The sequence below is a fragment of the Passer domesticus genome, chromosome 10 (assembly GCF_036417665.1).
Source record: "Passer domesticus isolate bPasDom1 chromosome 10, bPasDom1.hap1, whole genome shotgun sequence".
Classification (NCBI taxonomy): domain Eukaryota; kingdom Metazoa; phylum Chordata; class Aves; order Passeriformes; family Passeridae; genus Passer; species Passer domesticus.
In genome coordinates this window covers 36,343,525-36,361,470 of record NC_087483.1, presented here as the reverse complement: position 1 = coordinate 36,361,470, position 17,946 = coordinate 36,343,525, and the positions used below count along the sequence as shown (strand labels likewise).

General features: G+C 38.9%; 1 protein-coding gene across 20 annotated transcripts in view; it reads left to right on the top strand.

Annotated features, from left to right (window-relative positions):
* NCKAP5 (NCK associated protein 5) overlaps positions 1–17,946 on the top strand; it is a 454,622-nt gene that overhangs the window by 353,659 nt on the left and 83,017 nt on the right. For all 20 annotated transcript variants that reach the window (XM_064435175.1, XM_064435174.1, XM_064435171.1 and 17 more), the window contains 2 exons: positions 6,691–6,759; positions 13,243–13,281. In XM_064435175.1, the coding sequence (XP_064291245.1) occupies positions 6,691–6,759; positions 13,243–13,281 (108 nt within the window). The remainder of the gene's footprint in view (positions 1–6,690; positions 6,760–13,242; positions 13,282–17,946) is intronic.

Sequence of the window (17,946 nt, the reverse complement as noted above, 5' to 3'; positions counted from 1 at the left end):
GGCTCTCCATACTTGTTCTTCTATGCTTTATCAAGTGTGCGTGTGTTATATAGACCAGTCTTTAGGAAATACAGTTGTATGCTGGCTGTCTCTGCTTCTTCAGATCTCTTTTACTCCTAAAGCTCAAAAAATGTTTTATATGGCATCATTTGGAAGAATTTTTTTGGGGGAAAAAAGGCATCCTTCATAATTTTAAGCCATTTTTACAAAGGTCTGTATTGACAGTGCTTTACCAGTGGAAATGTTGAGAGTCTATTATTATCTCTGTAAATACTGGTAGAATTTGCTGTTTTCTACCATTTGCATGCAGGTAAACATACAACTCTATTATTGATATATCTGTTAGCAGTAGCCCAGGTGATTATTTACTTGAAGATAAGCCTGTGCTTATAATGCAGTCTGTTTTGCTAGATCTATTCCTAACCTTCTTAAAATGTCAACTCCAAACATTGCTGTGGTGTCAGAAGGGAAAATGTTGACAGTTTTAAAGGCTTGTCATTCTTAGTTACTTTAGAGTTAACCAAAAGAATAAAAAGGCAAATATTGCCATTCATGAACCAGTTGAAAATTTCCAGCCCCAAATTTTGGGGGGTGAAAGAAAAAGGTTTTTCACAGAGGAATTCCCAGGAATATGAGTTTTGCTTTAGTCACTTTTAGAACACACTCCCATCAGCAGTGTATGAATCTCATTTGGTTCTGGTTTGTTGGATTGGCTCTAGAAGTTTGTACATTTATCCAATATAAGTAAATTTGAAGGAATAAATTCTAGTTGCACTCTTCTTTCCAAAGGGAGGCTTCCTCATTTAGGTTGGACACCCATTGTTTCATCTGGTGTGAACTGGGGAATAAATGCTCAGCAGACAGGAAAAGCTTTCTGTGGTTATGAGCCCCATCCAGGGCTGTGGGTGGGAGTCTCTCTCTCAAAGTGCTAAAAATCTGCAGATAAATGAGCAAGTTCTGTGTTCTGATCTTTGACAGCATGGAATCCACACAAATTTTAAAACTGTTACATAATTTCTGCTGTAAGTTCATGTTTAAATACATGAATCTCCTCATCAATAATTGGTGAAGCATCATAGGAAGCTGCACAGACCTTGGGCTGCTTTTTGTTCACAACATTTAAACCCAAGGGTTTTTTGTAACCTTAAGTGGTTCGTTTCCTGATGTTGAATAAATATCTTCTGATTTCTAGCATACATTAGAAGCATGAGTCTACAAACCCATGGGTAGCACAGCTCTAGCAGAGCATGTCCAGGGAGATACACTGCTTTTGATATTTAATGTAGTTTTGTAACAGTAAAGAATTTTTAAAAAACATTGTTGAAGTTGTGAACTGCAAGAGTGATCCCCACCAGTGCTGCCCAATAAGGGCCTTTTTATAGACAGAATTGTAACTGACACTTGTATGGTTATGTGTTTTATTATTTAACATCACATGTGTATTACTTCCATGCCATGTTTTAAGTGAATAGGATTAAACACTGGCTGAGTATTTCAGATAAAATATGTCAAATGTTTAAGTGGGGTTAAATATAACAGGCCATTAAAAAATAAAACAGAAAATGATGCTGCTGATAAGGCTGAGTGTTTTGAAGCAAGGGTGAGAAGCTTGGCTGTCATCATATCACTGATTTGTTCTTTTTGGTGTTTTGCTATTTTTCTCCCATCTCTATGATCCAGAAGAAATAGTTAAGGCTGGGACATTTAAATAAAAAAGCATTTTATTTAAGTATTTTTCCACTAAATTCACTGATTATTTCATCAGTAGATAGCACTGCCCAGTCTCAGTGTCCTGAGGATGTAGGGCCAGGGAGCAGAGCTGTTCAGCAGGGAGATGCTCCATGGTTGCCCAGTCTTTGATCTGTTGTGGAAAAAGTGTAAAAGACAAGGTGAAAACATGCAAATGTTGACAGGTGGCCTTGAGGTGCAGTTCTTTTACTCCCAGCAAAGAGCTGTCTTTACTAATATAAAAGGCACTGGAAGGTGGCCAGTGGAAATGCTGTTATAGTGCTAGAATTAAATTAAGGCTTTTGTTGCTACAATTACATTGATTTAAAAGCAAAAATGTAATTTTCAGCTCTTCTGACCAGCATAAGTACGGTATTAAACTTCTCTCTGACAATTGGTTGGCTTAGTCTTTCAAAGGACAAATTCTCTGCATAGCAGGGACAGAAACATGCAAAAAGTTCCCTGTGACCAAAGACACAGAGGTGGTTCAAATGGTAAACTCTTCCTACAACAGCAGCTTACCACAAATGCTCCAAGGACCTAGGGAAAAAATGCAGCAGCATCACTTCTTACTTTGCCAACAACAGGGTTTGACCTCTCATGTGCTGTAGAAAGCTGTGACCACAGAAGTATACAAAATCAGAGGCTGGAGGCAGGAAAAAATTGCTGAGTACATTTGAAGTGCTTGGACAGCTCTTAATACACTGCACTGGCCATGACAAATGAATGTCTGTGTAAATCAATAAAGCTTTCTATAAATGGACAAACGGTTTAGTATGAATAACAAAGGAGTGCACATGCTAACTGTGGGGTAGCATTCTGCCAGGGATTTTAAAGTTCACTGTCATAACTTTGTTCCTCTTGACCTTTATTGATGATACCTTCAGAGCATGCTGAGCTGCTAACTAGACATACAACCTTTAGACCCTCATCTCCTGCCCATGACTGGATGATCTTTAAAGGTCCCTTCTGATCCAAACCAGCCTATGGTTCTATGATCTCCTCTTCCCTTGGTGCAAAATGCATATCACTCCCTGCTTTCTTCTTTCTTCCCCCTCCCATCCTTTTATATTGTCTCCACTCTGAGACAAAGGTAGAGTAAGGAAAACTATATTGTACATAATTCTGTTTTAATCATGCTTCTCTTTTATTTGTGCATTCTAGTAGAAAATTCAATTAATTTTAATAGTTAATTAATAGTTTTAATAATTTCATTGTCATTATAAAAGTGCAGAGGATTGTCTGTTGAAGCACCAGGTGTGTAGCTTTTTATTAACTCTGAAACTGTGCAAACAGCTGCCCCACAGGAGAAAATATCTGTGGGAGAGAGAGAATTTAGCTGACTCAAAAAAGTTTTATCATTACCAGGGCTATGTTCTTTCGTCCTGAGGAAGGAATTAAAATCAATTGACAGAGTGTCTCATAATGACTGTATGTTAGCAATGGTACCGATTCAAGCAGCCTGTTTTGTTAAAGCAGTCTGAAGTTTTACCTTTCAAACTGCATCTCACAATTCAGAGCCATGTTGTCTCTAATGCAGGAAGCTGAAGGTGGCTTAGCATTATCCAAGTCATCTTTAAGTTTTCCAGTGTTGGGAGAGACTCTAGTGCAAAATACTTTCAAAATCAGAATTGGGAGGGACATCTCTTTTGACATTTTAGGGTCCTTGAGTCTGTAATGATCCAAAAGCAGCAGGTACTGGTGTTGCATTTAGTGGTAAGTTGTGCCACAGGTACTTTTGGCTGACTGAATGCTGCTGTGCTTTGTGAGCTGTCCCCCAAAAACAATGTATGTGTCTGAGGTGCTGGTGGCAGGCACTGAGTGCTCCATCTTTGCTCAGCTGCATCCCTTTTAGTGTTGGCAAGGCTGAGGGACAGAAAATCATTGTTCATTTCTGTGTGTGACACAAAATATACATAAATTCCTAGAGGACAGCTATGCCTAAACTAGGAATCACTGCAGAAATCAGGGGCTATCTGAGAAAGTGCTGTTCTCAGGCCTCTCAGCTGCTTGTTCTCAGCAAGCTCAGTTTTCCCTGCACTGTCCCCTGCCAGGATTACAGCTGGGGTCAGAAGTGTCACTGCCCCAGGTCTCTGCAGGTGTGCAAAAACTTTCCAGCTGTGAGAAAAGAGGGAGGCTCCTTCCTGCAGCTGAGCCTTCTCCGAGTGTGGCCTGAAAATAAAAATGGAAATTTAATAGCAGTTTCCTTCAAGGAGATGTACTCTGCCTAAATGGCAAAGGATGCCCAGAATATACAATATGAGAGGAAGGCAGATCCTTTAGAGCAAAAATTGAGCAGCCTTATAATAACATCAAAACCCAGTGATTTCTGTTAAATAAATGAAGGTTTGGATTAGGAGGCAGGGTTTTGAGACTGTAAGTGCTATTACAAATTTTCCAAATGAACACTTTCTGGGAATGAGGATTATTATCAAGTATTTGGTTGCACTGTAGAGTGATTTAATATACCAAGTACTGGTTTTCTCATGATGTGGGAACTGGCACAGATTCTAAAGCAAAGTCAGTCAAGTGTTCCCTTCCAGTCTATTCCTCATTTCAAAAGTGCCAAATAAATAGGCATGATTTGCTTGGCAATCAAGAAGCACAAAAGTCAAGCTAACATTGACTGCATTACATCCTTTCACTACAATTTTAAAACCAGTGGCGTGAGAACAAGTTTTATTATACAGATGTTTCCACTGTGGATTGATAAGAGCTGAAATGTAGCATTTATTTATAATGCTGTCAGGTTTAGATTTCCTAATTTTGGTAGCCTGTTTGTAATGGAATAGCTTGCTGAAATCAGAGGTTCAGGGAAGAGATCCAGGAAGATTTAGCATTCCATTTTACAGCATTCCAAAACATGGAGTAAGAGAAGCATGGGGAGCTCTCTGTGTACAAGGGTGTGCTGTAGTTCTTGTACAGATTTCTTTGTGTAAGCAGTCTGCCCAAACTATTTTAGGATAAAACCATGCAACCTATTTTTATGTTAATAAAAATGAAAATTAGAAATAAAATCCATAAATATATCAATATGTGTGAGTGACAGTCTGTGCAGACTAATCCTTTAGTGATTGCTTCAAAACAGTAAGAATTTCTTTTGGGTGGCATTTTAGTGGGGGTATTCATAGAGAAAATGTCTGAAAATCTTTAACTGAGGAATACTTTTATGTAACAAACCTCTCTTTATTTGATCAATCAATCTGCAAGAATATGTCTGTAAAAGCAAACTATGGCCTCTTCAGTCTGGAGGACTATTTACCCTCCAGCTTCTGATTTTTTACTGCTGCTTTTGCAGCTTCTTCTTCTCCTTTGCTCCTTCTGCATCTGCCACTTTTTGCTGCCTCATCCCACGGTGCTCTCTGCAGGATCACCCATAGACTTTTTATAGCCTTATGTTGAACCCATTCATAGGTGACATTGTGAAAATATGATGCAGAGCATTTTACCACCTTTGCTGGCTTTAATTGTACCCTGGAGATAAAGCACAGATTCTCTACACTTGCTTATTTAGACTTTTAAATAAGTAAACTCTATATGCCCTTGTTTCTTACCACGCTTTTACTCTTCAATCTCTTTCAAGATGCTGGATAATAGTGTACATTTGCTTTTGCTTCCTAGCCTTACTTTTGTGATTCAGCTGAATTTGAAATTTTTATTAATGAATCAATTTAATAGACTTTGGGATTCTTACTTTGTTGATTCATTGACTTTTTTCAACAAGGAAGAGGCAACTGTGCATCTTTCACTGAGTCTTTCCATACAGCACATTACATTAATTTTCCTCTAAAACTACAAATGTTAACTGCATTTATCACTGTTGTTTTGTGTAACCACAATTCCACTGAAACAGCACTTGTTTAAGTTTTACAGGTTGACAGAAGGCTAAAGTAATGCAAGTACTGTAAATTGCATAATAGTTGTAATTATGGGAATGTATTGATTTTGGTGTTATGGTTATGTGATGGGAAGTTATGCATGGGAGGCAGAGAGATTTCTAGAGCCAGTTTTCACTCATATATATTTTATATATGTTGTTTTACTTTCTCAGTCTTTAAGAGAAGACTAGTTGAAACTTGCTCTGATGAAACTGCATCACACTTTTAGAGATTTTCCTCTTCCCATACTGTAAGAATTCTTAAAGTCAAATAAATAAATAGAGAAAAATACTTTAGTACTTTAGTTTACTGTGATTTACTTACCAGATTGTGCTATTTTTAAATTTTCACTATGCAAAAATATGAGCGTAATGAAAACTAAAGACAGATGAAAGGCCCTTTTGCACAGGAATTTTTATCATATTTAAAATTACATATGTGAGAGAAAAAAGCCTTTAAGACTACACTGGGATGTCGCAAAATACCTCTCACTCTTGAAATAATCAGATTTTTTTTTGTAAGTAAAGACTATTAAATTTATCAGGGTCAGTTAAAGGATTTAATAATTCACCATTTAGCTGTGGAATGATCTGTGCCTGTGGGGTTCCCCACTGCAGAACCAGGCTTGAGAGAGGCTGCCACAGTTAAGAGTTTACATGATGTTGGCTTTTGTTTCCCTGTGATAGTGGCTGCCTCTGCTTGTGTCCAAGTGGTTCTTAAGTAGAAAGTTCCCTCTAAACAGAAAAGGGAGAGGAAGAGAGGAAGATATGTCAATATCTTTTATAGTGTTTCATTACCAACTCTATTGCACCTGACAAGGTGAGATGGTGGACATACATGGAATATCTGCTAGGATATTGTTCTCAATTGTGGTGCAGGGTGTGAATAATCTCATAAATGAATGTCACTTCTGGTTTTACTCAAAGCACCAACCTGCAGCAAAGTAAACTGTATGATGCATTTTATTCTGGATCTTGAAGAAGTACGGTAGGTAAGCCCCCTAAGGATTTTTATGAATTATCATGTGGTGAAAGATATCCTTTGCTAAATTTACATATTTATTATTTATTCCCTTTTACTGTAGGCAGAGAATTCAGCACTGGCTCTGGAAAATGAAAATCAGAGAGAACAGTATGAAAGATGTCTCGATGAGGTAAGGTAGATTAAAAGGTTGTTCTTACCTGCTACTATAATTAAATTAATACAAATTAATCTCTGCCTCTCTTAGAAGGTTGACATTGTTCTGCAATTTTTGTATTACCTCATTTTAATTAATTCCAAGAACATGTGTCTGGCAGTCAAAGGTGTTGTTCTCTGTGACCTCTGCTGTAAATCCTGTTTTGACCACAGCTCTTCACTGAAAAGTTGATATCTATGTGACAAATGCATAGGACTGGCTTGTTTTCTTGAGAAGGAGGAGGAGATTATAATTTGCCTGTTAGGTGCTCTGCACTCCTTTTCTGTCAAGTGGAACACGTGTGGATCGGGAATCCCTCAGCTTTCCCATGTGCTACATTCCATAACCCCAGAACTGAGTCACTCAGCTCCCTTTAGGGTTACATACACAGCTTTTAATGCTGGTTTTTTCCTAGCTGCTGGCTTGATCAGAGCTTCCAGTTACAGCTGGAATATAATTCACCCCTCATTTACTGTCTGAGCACTGCAGCAATGCCTTCATTCCAGAAGTGCCTAGTGTCTCCTGTTGCATGGAGCTTTCTCCACACAACTACTGATGCTCACTTCTTCCTCCCAATAAGGCTCTCCAACATGCTTCAGAGTTCAAAGCAGTTTGAAAGCTCTTAGTGGCTCCAAGAGTTGCTTGGTAGAAATCATTTACCCATTCCATAATGAGGATGTGTCATGGCATAAGTAATTAGCTGACATGCAAACAAAACAAGAAGCTCAGCTGTACCTTGGAGAAAAGAGTGCGTGAGCAAGCAAACCACCCCGGGCAGATGACAATTCCAGTCTTCACTGCAGCTTTTTTAATTTTTAATTGGCATTTGCTGAAGTGTTAGGAGCCTGAGCAATATGGCTCTAATACAAGAAACCTCCTGTTTAGTGCAGATTTTCACCAGCAAATCCTCTCTTTTGCCCCTGTGGCAGATTTTTGTCAGGGAATGTGCAGCAGCACCTTCCCCCTGGGTCATGCTCTGCCCATTCTGGGGCTCTGGGGTCCAGCAGAGCCTTTGTCTGCAGTGGCCTGAGTCACCCTCAGTGCACACTCAAACCATGCATGGATATCTTGGTGATAAGGATGAAATTACCATATAATTGCTAACTTCATTTTAAATTACAGAGCCTGACTTAAAATTATTTTCTGATTGTCTAGGACAAAATCTGCTTACATAATTAGTTTTGGAAATGAGTGAAGTACTGTAACTGTCCATTTCAGCAAAACACTCCATGCAGATTATAAGGAGAGAAAACATGCTTGTATCCTGTTTGAAGTAAGCTGGTCCATTTCTGACCCAGGCTTGTTTTTCACACTCTGTTTCAGTTTGAAGATCATATAATTAAATCAAACTATGCTCTGAACTTTATTAACTTCAGCATTATGTTGGCTGTTTTCAGTTCTGTATTATCACAGCTGTCTCCATCTTCTCTCACCGTGTCAACTTTTCCAGCAGAAAGTGCTTCTCACCACCTGTGGGTTTGGGCTTCTCTGTTTTGGTGGGGTTTTTTTGTTCATCTTATTCATTTTTATTGTGTTTCACAATGCTTTGGCAGAGGAATTGTAACCAGCATTGTTTCAGCTGACACAAGCTTGGACCTAATGCGTTCTGGGCACTGGGGTGAAGAAGTTGATGCCCATGACTGAGGCAAGAAACCCTCATTTAATAGTTGCAGATTTTGCAGGAGTCCCGGGTCAGTGTCCACCTGAGCATGTTCCTTTGGTGGAGCTGCATAAGAAATCACACATCCTCACCCTCTTTCTTTAAAGTAACAGTAAAGAGAATAGGAGATGAGACAGAAGTTTAATTAGTTAATAACAAAAAGTCCTTTCCAGACAGGATTATTGGAGATCTTAAGCAAATAAAAGGCTTTTAATGAAGATTTTTTAAAAATATTAAAGATATTTAAAAATATTTCCACTGGAAAATTTATTTTCTTAAGGGCTTTAAGTCTGATGGTTGCTCTAATCATACTTCATTCTTACACCCCTCTTGTTGAAAGTGAGAATTTCTTCAGCCCTTCCCTGGTCTGGCTCTCGGAGCCTTTCAGTGTTTTTAGGAGCAGATGTATTTCAGAGCAGCCGTGTCTCTGTGTGTGCTGCAGCCCCACTTTGCCTCAGGGGCACCGGGCAGGTTTGGAGTGAGGAGCAGAGCAGTTCCTGGGAGCACAGGGCTCACACCCCAGCCTGAGACAGCTGAGGCTGCCACTGAAACATGTGAGCTCCTACTACAGCCATGATTTTAATTTTTTTTAATTTTGCCTCTGTAGTCAAATTGTGAGTGCAATGAACTTCTCCCGGGCTGATGCACAAGGAGTGCTTCCCTCCCAAGCCTCCACCTGGCCCTCCTGGCTGTTACATGTCTGGGAGGCTTGACAGGCAGTAAAAAATCAGAATCAGAGGAGCTGAAGGCTGGGAACATCATTTGATAACTATTGAGAGAACGCTGCCACCTCTCACTCATCACTCAGCAGCCTCAGATTGCAGCTCCTGTCCCCTGGGCACAGGCAGACTCTGCTCAGGGCACTCAAGCACCATTTAACCTGGCCACCCTGGAAGTGTGACCTGCCAGGTCCCTCAGGGTCACAGCCAAGTGACACTTGCAATGCACAGTGTGCTCTCTGCTCAGGTGTTGGTGGCCATTAAGCTGAATGTGAAGGAAGTAAAAATAGCCACTGTGATTTTTCTGTCTGTCTGTAGCAAAGACATACCAGAGCTGAGTTTTTAAAGCTGTGCTTGCCATTATTTTCCCTCGTTTTTCTTTTTTTTAAAATCAGTTATTTTACATATTTTTCATTCGTATAATGCCCTACATTTAATGTTGTATAAATGCCTGCAACTGTAACATAAAAATGCATGCTCTGTAATCATTTTCATGGTAAAATTCAATGAAACTCAAATGTTCAGAAAGATAAAATCTGAAAAGCATATGGGTCAAGCTGAGCAGAGTCCTTTACGAATTTTAACAATTATTCGCTGATTTTAAAATAATTGTTCATCTCTGAAGTGTAAATGTAAAAACTTGGAACCGTATTTGGAAAAAGGTGTCAGTGAAATGTTCCAGTACTTGATAAATAAGAAAAGAGCTTGTTTAAATTCAGACATACTCCATAAATGTGTCTTTCTGTTGCTGAAAAATTTAATGCAAAACCCAGGATTGTCTTCCTGTACCTTTGGGCTTTGAGGTTAACATGCTTAATCTCAGTTTCCTATTGTGGAATTCAGCTGTCAGTTTACTGGTAGGTGGCAATGTCATGGTTATTCACATCACTGTGCCAACTGAGATTTCTGTCAAAGCTTCACCATATTCACATGCAGGAAATTATGCAACTTGGGGTAGTTGATATTTTTGCTGATGTTTTAAGAATTAACTAACCAAAAATGCAGAGTTATCTTAAAAAAAAGGCATTCTGTTTTTAAGATTTGAATAAAAGATAAATCTTTTATTTTAGTACACTTGAAATGTCTTTGTGCATATGGAATTATACATTAAAGGCAGCTGTGTAAAATCTCAGTACTTGCAAAAGGCATAACAGATGTTGCATTAGAGTCTCTTTTCTTTGATTAATTCTTTTTATACCTTTTCTATTAAGACCACTTTATGACATATATTTGTAAACATAATTGCCTAAGGAAAAAGTGAAGCTGGATCTTTTATCTCTTTTATTGCAATCCACAAAAGGAATCATCACCTAAAGATCCTGGCTATTAAGTTCAAAGGAGAGGCAGGTAGTGTGAAAGCAAGGAGTGTCACCTTCTGCAGAACAGCAGACCCAGGAACCAGCCAGCTCTGTTCTGTTCCTTGCTTCACCTTGATTAACTGCAGTTATCACAGGTCAAGTACTTTTACAGCCGGACTTTTACTGGGATTGAGGCACAGTTATGTCTCATACAAGTGAGAACTTCACACTTTCTGCCTCTCAGAAGTCAATTCCTCTGCCTTCAATGATCCCAGTCACCACAGTTTTTGGGTAGTTGTGACTATCAGTTTTGTGGAGCTGGTGCATGTTGTTCATTCACATCCATGGTGTCTCCTGATACCTGTAAGGTAAAATGAAGTAGACTGTTGAGTTTAGCAGCTTATTTCCATATGCTGTAGGAGTAGAATGGCAACCTCTTTTGAAATGCAAACATTTGGCTATGATTCCACTTATTGAGTGCTAAATTAATTTTAGTAACTGCAGAACATTTCACTGAAGGCTTCCCACCTCTGTTCCTGCTGAATACCAAAAATACAGACCTGAAAATCTTGAATGGTAATAACAACACAGTTTGCCAAGTTGCTAGATAATAGAAAAAAAAATAGCTATATTTTTCTGGAGAACCTGGTTACATATCTTTCTTATGGAGTTCCATGGGAGCTATGGATCACTGGCAGGTACTTCCATTTAGATACCTCTCTTCACTCAAAAGCTGGAAAGTTTGTCATAAATGCATCAGCAGGTTCATTTTTTTTCCCCCATTTGGAATATTATGCCATTTACACTCCTCTGTACAATATGTAAAGCTGTAGGAGTCATTTTGTAGGCTATGCTGTTGTGAGTGACTAGTGCACACTTCAAAGAACCTTTTAGTTCTTCCTTGCTAAAGTAACTCCGTGTCAGAAAGTAAAGAAATAATGTATTCGCTGTGGTTTGTTCAATTTTCAGGTAGAGCAAACAGACCTTAAAGTACCTGCCAGAAGGAGCAGTGTCGGATGGAGAGCCTGAGAGCCTGCAGGGCGAGGCACATGGGCTTTCAAACCCTAGCATGTTTACTTCTGTTGGTTATTTCTGTTCTAATATTAGTCTGTGTCTTCTGTTAAATCATGTAGAGAGCTGTTCTTTTTGGAGCTGTTCTGTTGTTCCACAGGCTGCCTGAAATTACGGACCAGTTTGGGGAAAAAAAATTTGATACTAGGCAATTTCATGAGTAGGAACAAAATGTAGCTTTTGTATCTAGCAAAAGTAAATTATTTACAGAAGTGAATTAGCTGCTGCAGCTCTTTGCTCCCCACTGAGTTTACATCAGTGGTGGTGGGGGTTTTATTTAATTTGCCAAGAGTAACAAGAATCAATGCAGATTATTTAGTGATACCTGCATAATTTTACTGTAAATTCTGCAAACCAAAACCAAATTAAAAATCTCTTTTTTTTTTTTTCTAAGAGAGACATCTCTACTTGCTCTGCCTAAATCTAGGAATAAAACTGATAAGTCAGCACATTGTGTGATAACATGTGCATACATGGTGTGGAACCTTCAAGTTAGACAGCAACAACAGAAGATCTTGCCTCAGTCTTTCTTTCTCTCCCTCCTTCTTCCACCTCACTCCCCCTATCCTTGCTGGTAAATATAAATTAGAAAGGATGTATAAAAGAAATAACTTCATAAATTCCCTGTTGAATATATAGTTCTGCTAATCAATGGTGTGTAATCTCATTCAAGTCAATTGTGCTATGTGGGGTGAATGCCTTCCAACCACATTTCGATGACAGTAGGTGCTTTAATTTTCTGTGGCACTTCATGGTTCCTGCTTGTCATGATAGATGCATCTTTTTGTCAATATTTAATCAAGAAACAATTAAACTTCATGAAAACATTCAGGCCTCCATCCTTGGCTGGTAAAAGTCTGCTCCAGTGAATGCAGTCAATCCATGCTGATGCTCACAAACTGCATCTAGAACTGTGGGAGTTTCATCTACTGCAAAGAGATGACAGAAGTTAACTAAATGCCCCTCATGTCACACTACAATTGATACAGTGCACATTTGCTTGTAATGAAGACTAGCACATAAGTAGTTGATGTGAATTTCATGTATTCTTACCAGTATTATCTGATTAAAATGAAAATGCTAGAAATGATGATGGTTGTAGATGGGAGGTGGAGTATAAAGCCACTGGCAACTGTGAAACCCATACAGTGAATGTTTATAACAGTCTTTTAACTCACTCTGGTTGGATCTTAATCCTTAACCCTTTGGGCCTCACATTGAGTGACAAAAAAGTACTGTCATGGTTTTAAGCCCAGATGGAGATGAAGCACCACCCAGCTGCTGGCTCAGATCCAATAAGATGGGGAAAAGAATCAGCATAAAACTTGTATGTTGAGATAAGGACAGTTTCCTTCCTGGCAACTCCCCCAGTTTATATCACATGATGTTCTGCGGTGTAGAATTTCCCAGTTTGGGTCACCTGTCCCAGCAGTGCTTCCTCCCAGGTTCTTTTGTGAGCATCCTCACTGGCAGAGCATGAGACAAGATAAAAATATGGTACTTGACTTAGGATAAAGGCAACTTAGCAAAAAACCAAAACATCAGTGTGTTATCAACACCATTCTCATTCTGAATCCAAAGCACAGCACTGTAACAGCTACTGAGTGGAAATTAACCCTGCCTAGCTCAAACCAGGACAGGCCACAAAAGAAGGTTGTTTTGCATACACACACGATAACATATGTAAATTTGTTTACTTTTTCTCTTTCAGGTGGCTAATCAGGTTGTTCAGGCTCTACTTACTCAAAAGGTAAGTTGTGATTTGGTATTTTCAGTGTAACTTAAAGCTTGCAAAAATTCATTGTTTATTTGAGAGATATGTATATATTCTTAAATAGTATAAATTTTTAAACTATGTTCACACATTTAGTAAGCAGGGGAGGAACTGCACAGGGAAAATACTTGTAGGATAATTGCAAACCTGGCACAATGAAAAGATTCACTTGGCTTCTACAGAGATCTGTTCTGCATGAAGTCATGTCTGAAATTCCAATTTTCTGAAGTGATCTTTGAGTTAAACATGATTCCATGATTTCATTTTGTCAGGAAGAGAGAGAGGGAAAGACAAACAAAATATAAAGTTATAAGAATAAGCTGTGAGCATTTCAATATTCATGGAATGATTCTTTGTGAGGTCTAGACCACTTGATGGATGTGGCATTATTAAAATGCTTTGGATCATTTAGTTGTAAAAAGATGATTCGGAAAGAGACATAAATGCAGTCTTTTAAAGCAGATAGTGCAAAGGAGAATATAAACTTAATGACAGGACAAGTAATAATGTTCTCAATATACAGCATGAAATGCAAAGTTAAAATAATCAAAAAAACTCTTGCCACATGCACAAAAGTGTTCTAGATGTGAATAGTTTTTGAGGGCCAGCTCCAAAGCCTCCCTTTATGGACATCATTCGGAATGCTCCCTGCAAAGGGAAGAGTCGGGGAAGAAGGGATAGGCTGGATTGAAAGTATCATTGCTCATCCCATGATTTTTAGATGCACAAGAAAGGTTTTGACCCTGGAAGAGGAATACTGCCTTCCAGCAGTTGGAAGTTGCAGCTCAGAGGTGATTTGTGCAAGCCAAAACATCCAGGGAAGTTTGCCCTGCTGCTGTCTGTGCTGGGTTTCTCTGCTTACACGTGGGAGTAGGGTCTGTGCATCATCAGAGGACTGCAGAGCTGTTCCTGTGACACCTGCTAGAAATATAACTTGAGGTATTTTCTAAAAAAATCCCAAATATGTGTTTCAATAGAGTTTAAATGGGAATGGAGGTATTTTTTCATGTTAATATACACAAAAACCTCATACACATTTTGGATTATAAAACCGTATGTGGTGAAATACTCACCAGGGGGTTAATCTCAATATATTAATCTCTAGTTTGGGAATATTTTGATGGTTTCCCAAATTGAGAGAGGAGCTTGCTGATTTCCTTTGCAAAGGTGTCAGACATTTTGAGGACTACATACTTCCTCAGTAATTAATCCTTCCAAACCCATAGGAACCGAGGAGTTCCTAAGGATAAAATAAAACCAGATCCAAATACATTTAATAAAGTGATTTACTTAGGGTTGATGGGATTTAACAGCTGCTTACCTATTACTGAGTAATAACAGCTAATTTAATATCCATAGAAAGAGGAAAGAGGGTACTTTTCTAAATGCTAATGAATATTAACTGTATAGCACTCCTGACACCGTTCATACAAGTCCTTTTATAAGAAAAGACAGGAACACAATAGTGTACAATAAAGAGGAAATTGCACTCCTCACACCAGTCCCAAAAGGGTAGATATCAGAACCCAAATAGTGGCTGGTAAACAGATAAATCTACCATTGTGCAGCTGAGCAGTAAGGCAGAGTCAGTCATGCCACAGAGAGATAACACCCGTCAGGAGCAGAGCAAGACACGGAGAAAAGCTGAGAGCTTTCACAAAAGGGAGGAAAGTGATTTTGTACAGTAGCACACACTGCGTGGGCTTTGCTGTGAATTTGAAATCATCCCTCAAGGACTAATTTTCACTTAAATTAAGTACATGCTGTAATGTAAGGAGTAAAGCGCTGCGTGCTTGCCGGGATGTGGAAAGACTGGGATCCCACTGAGAGATTCTGGTGACACAAATTGAGTGAGCAAAGCTTGAGTGATTTGTCAATGTCACTGAATCCTTGAAATGGAATTACAGTCTTAAACGTTCACTTTTCAAGTATGTAATTTGTTGCAATACATATAGAATTTCTCTAAGATGAGAGACTTTTTTTGATGTGACTGGAGAAACTATGTTAAATTGAATTTGTGCTGAGTTAGCCATGCAGCATAATTTCACAATTTTATGTAGGAAAATTCTATGGATTTTTATCACTTAATAATACAAAGTTTTGCCTCTAGGAAATTAAAGAAGTCAGGTGTCCAACAAAATTAACTGAGGTAATCCTGTATGCTATAATACTGAAAAGATCCATTCTTTCTCCCTCCACCCAAAGACTTGTCATATAACATGAGCTGATTTGACTGCTGAGAACTAGATTTTTAAATTTTTTTTCCATGTGAGATCTGGATTAGCAGCTTGAAATTTGAGCTAAACCATTCAATTGAATAATTTTGTGACCTGTGTATCTACTCCTTGCAATATAATCTCCTCCACAGGAGTGTATTCAGGAGATTACTCTTTGTACTCTGGGTTCTATATAAAAGCTATTTCTCCATTTTCATCAATTAAATAAAAAAGAAGCGAATTAATTGTTAATTAAAGCAGAAAGAATCATGTTCAGAGGGAGAGCAGTGTTTTTCTGGAACCTCTGCTGAGGCCATTGGATCCCATTTTGGAGAGGAGTGACTCTGGTTCACACTGAAGAGATAAAGCAAGACCACAAAGGTGCTCAGATATCACTGTACTCAAATCCTAGGAGTACTTTAAATATTTGGGAGATTGCTACCTTAATAGCTGGTTGTTTTGCCCACAGAAGAGGAATTATATGCTTCAGACATTTGATAGTTGTATTAATTGGTAATTTTAGGACTGCAAGTTTCTAAACTCAGACTTTATTTTACCAGACTACTGCTACTTTTATGTGCCTCATTTCTCCTCTAGGCGTGTGGCATTACCACTGGCAGGGTTTATAGCATCTGGGTGGGTAATCTACTATCTTATATTTCACTTTTTTACAGAAATTCTGGAGTTTGAAACATAAATCTTATGGTTTTAAAACTGTAAGACAGGAAGGTTTTGGGCAGAGGCCTTGCTAAGATTTAATTTTTTTTCTACACAGTTAGTTTCTGTGAATATTTTTCCTGTTCAGTGCCCTTAGTAGTCTTGAAATGTTAAGCACTGTTATAACAGCCAAGGCTCAGCTTTAAATTCTCTGATTTGTGAAAGACAGATAATGATGGGTCTTGATGCTTGCAGTCTCCATTACTAATAGAGATTCTTGTGCAAGACCAAGGATAAGAGGTCTCACTGACAGGAAACAAAGCTTCAGGGCTTTAGAAATCATCAGCCTCAAGATTTTGTGAGGGTTGTGTTGGAAGGCTCTTGCAATTTCAACTGAACAGCCACTTGACAGCCACCTAAAACAAATGTTATAAAACCATCAGGAGAGAATAACTGCATTCATCCAGTATTCATAAAATCTGATACATATGCATAAAAAGATGTTTACAGTTTTCTGGGAGTCTCAAGATGAACATATTTTATTGTGTGTTCACCTCTTATAACCTCAGTGCTGGTTACAGCAGAGACTAGAGCAACTGTAGGCAAGAATTTAAGCTACATCTGAACACAATTTCCCCCTCTGACTTGTTTTCTCATCAAGCCAGGTCATGATGTTGTTAATGGTATTGACAGGACAGCATATGGGGGTTGCTGAGGCCTATTTCTCCACCTTCATATGGTTAACATGAGCTAGGCAATACCACAGGGCAGCAAATGTCCTAAATTTAAATAATGGTAAGTATTTTGGAGATGTAAATGTAAAAAAAACAAACAAACCAACTGAGATATGACTGCAGCTTATTATTTTTACATGTAATTTTTATTAGGAGACTAGTTTTCCTGGTTTGTGAAGCTCTCTTACCTCAAAATGGGCAGCTGCACAAAATATTGCTGAAAAACTCATGTCAGATTCTGCACTGTCTCCAAAATCCTCTCTCTAACAGAATCCTGAGTTCCTTCAGGTGACCAGGAAAAGCAGATTTTACACTGAAGATCTAGACAGAGATAGATAGATAGATTAGATAGATAGATGGATAATATCTGTCTCCAAAAGATATTATTGGCTTGATTGGTTTTACATTTCACCTCTGCTTCTAATGGCCAATTATAAATCTTTTTCATAGAATCATAGAATTGCTTGTAGTGGAAAGAACCCTTAAGATCATTGAGTCCAACCATTAACCCAGTGCTGCCAAGCCCACCAAACCATGTCCCCAAGTGCCACATCTACACACCTTTTAAATCCCTCCAGGGATGATGACTCCACCACCTGTTCCAATGCTTGACAACCCTTTCCATAAGAAATTTTTCCTAATATACAACCTAAAGCTCTCCTGGAGGCCATTCCAGCGGCCATTTCCTCTTCTCCTATCAGTTGCTGCTTTGGAGAAGAGACCAGTGCCCATCTGGCTAGAACACCCTTTGAGGGAGCTGTAGAGAGTCAAAAGAGTCTCTTTTTTTTTCCAAGCTAAACACCCCCAGCTCCCTCAGCTGCTCCTCATCAGGTTTGTGCCCCAGACCCTTCCCCAGCTCCATTTCCCTTCTCTGCACTCACTGCAGCCCCTCAGTCTTTAGTGAGGGGCCCTGAACTGAGCACAGCACTTGAGGTGTGGCCTCACCAGTGCCCAGCTCAGAGGGAAAATCCCTGCCCTGGTCCTGCTGGGGACTGTTTTCCTACAGCCAGGATGCCACTGGCCTTCTTGCCCAC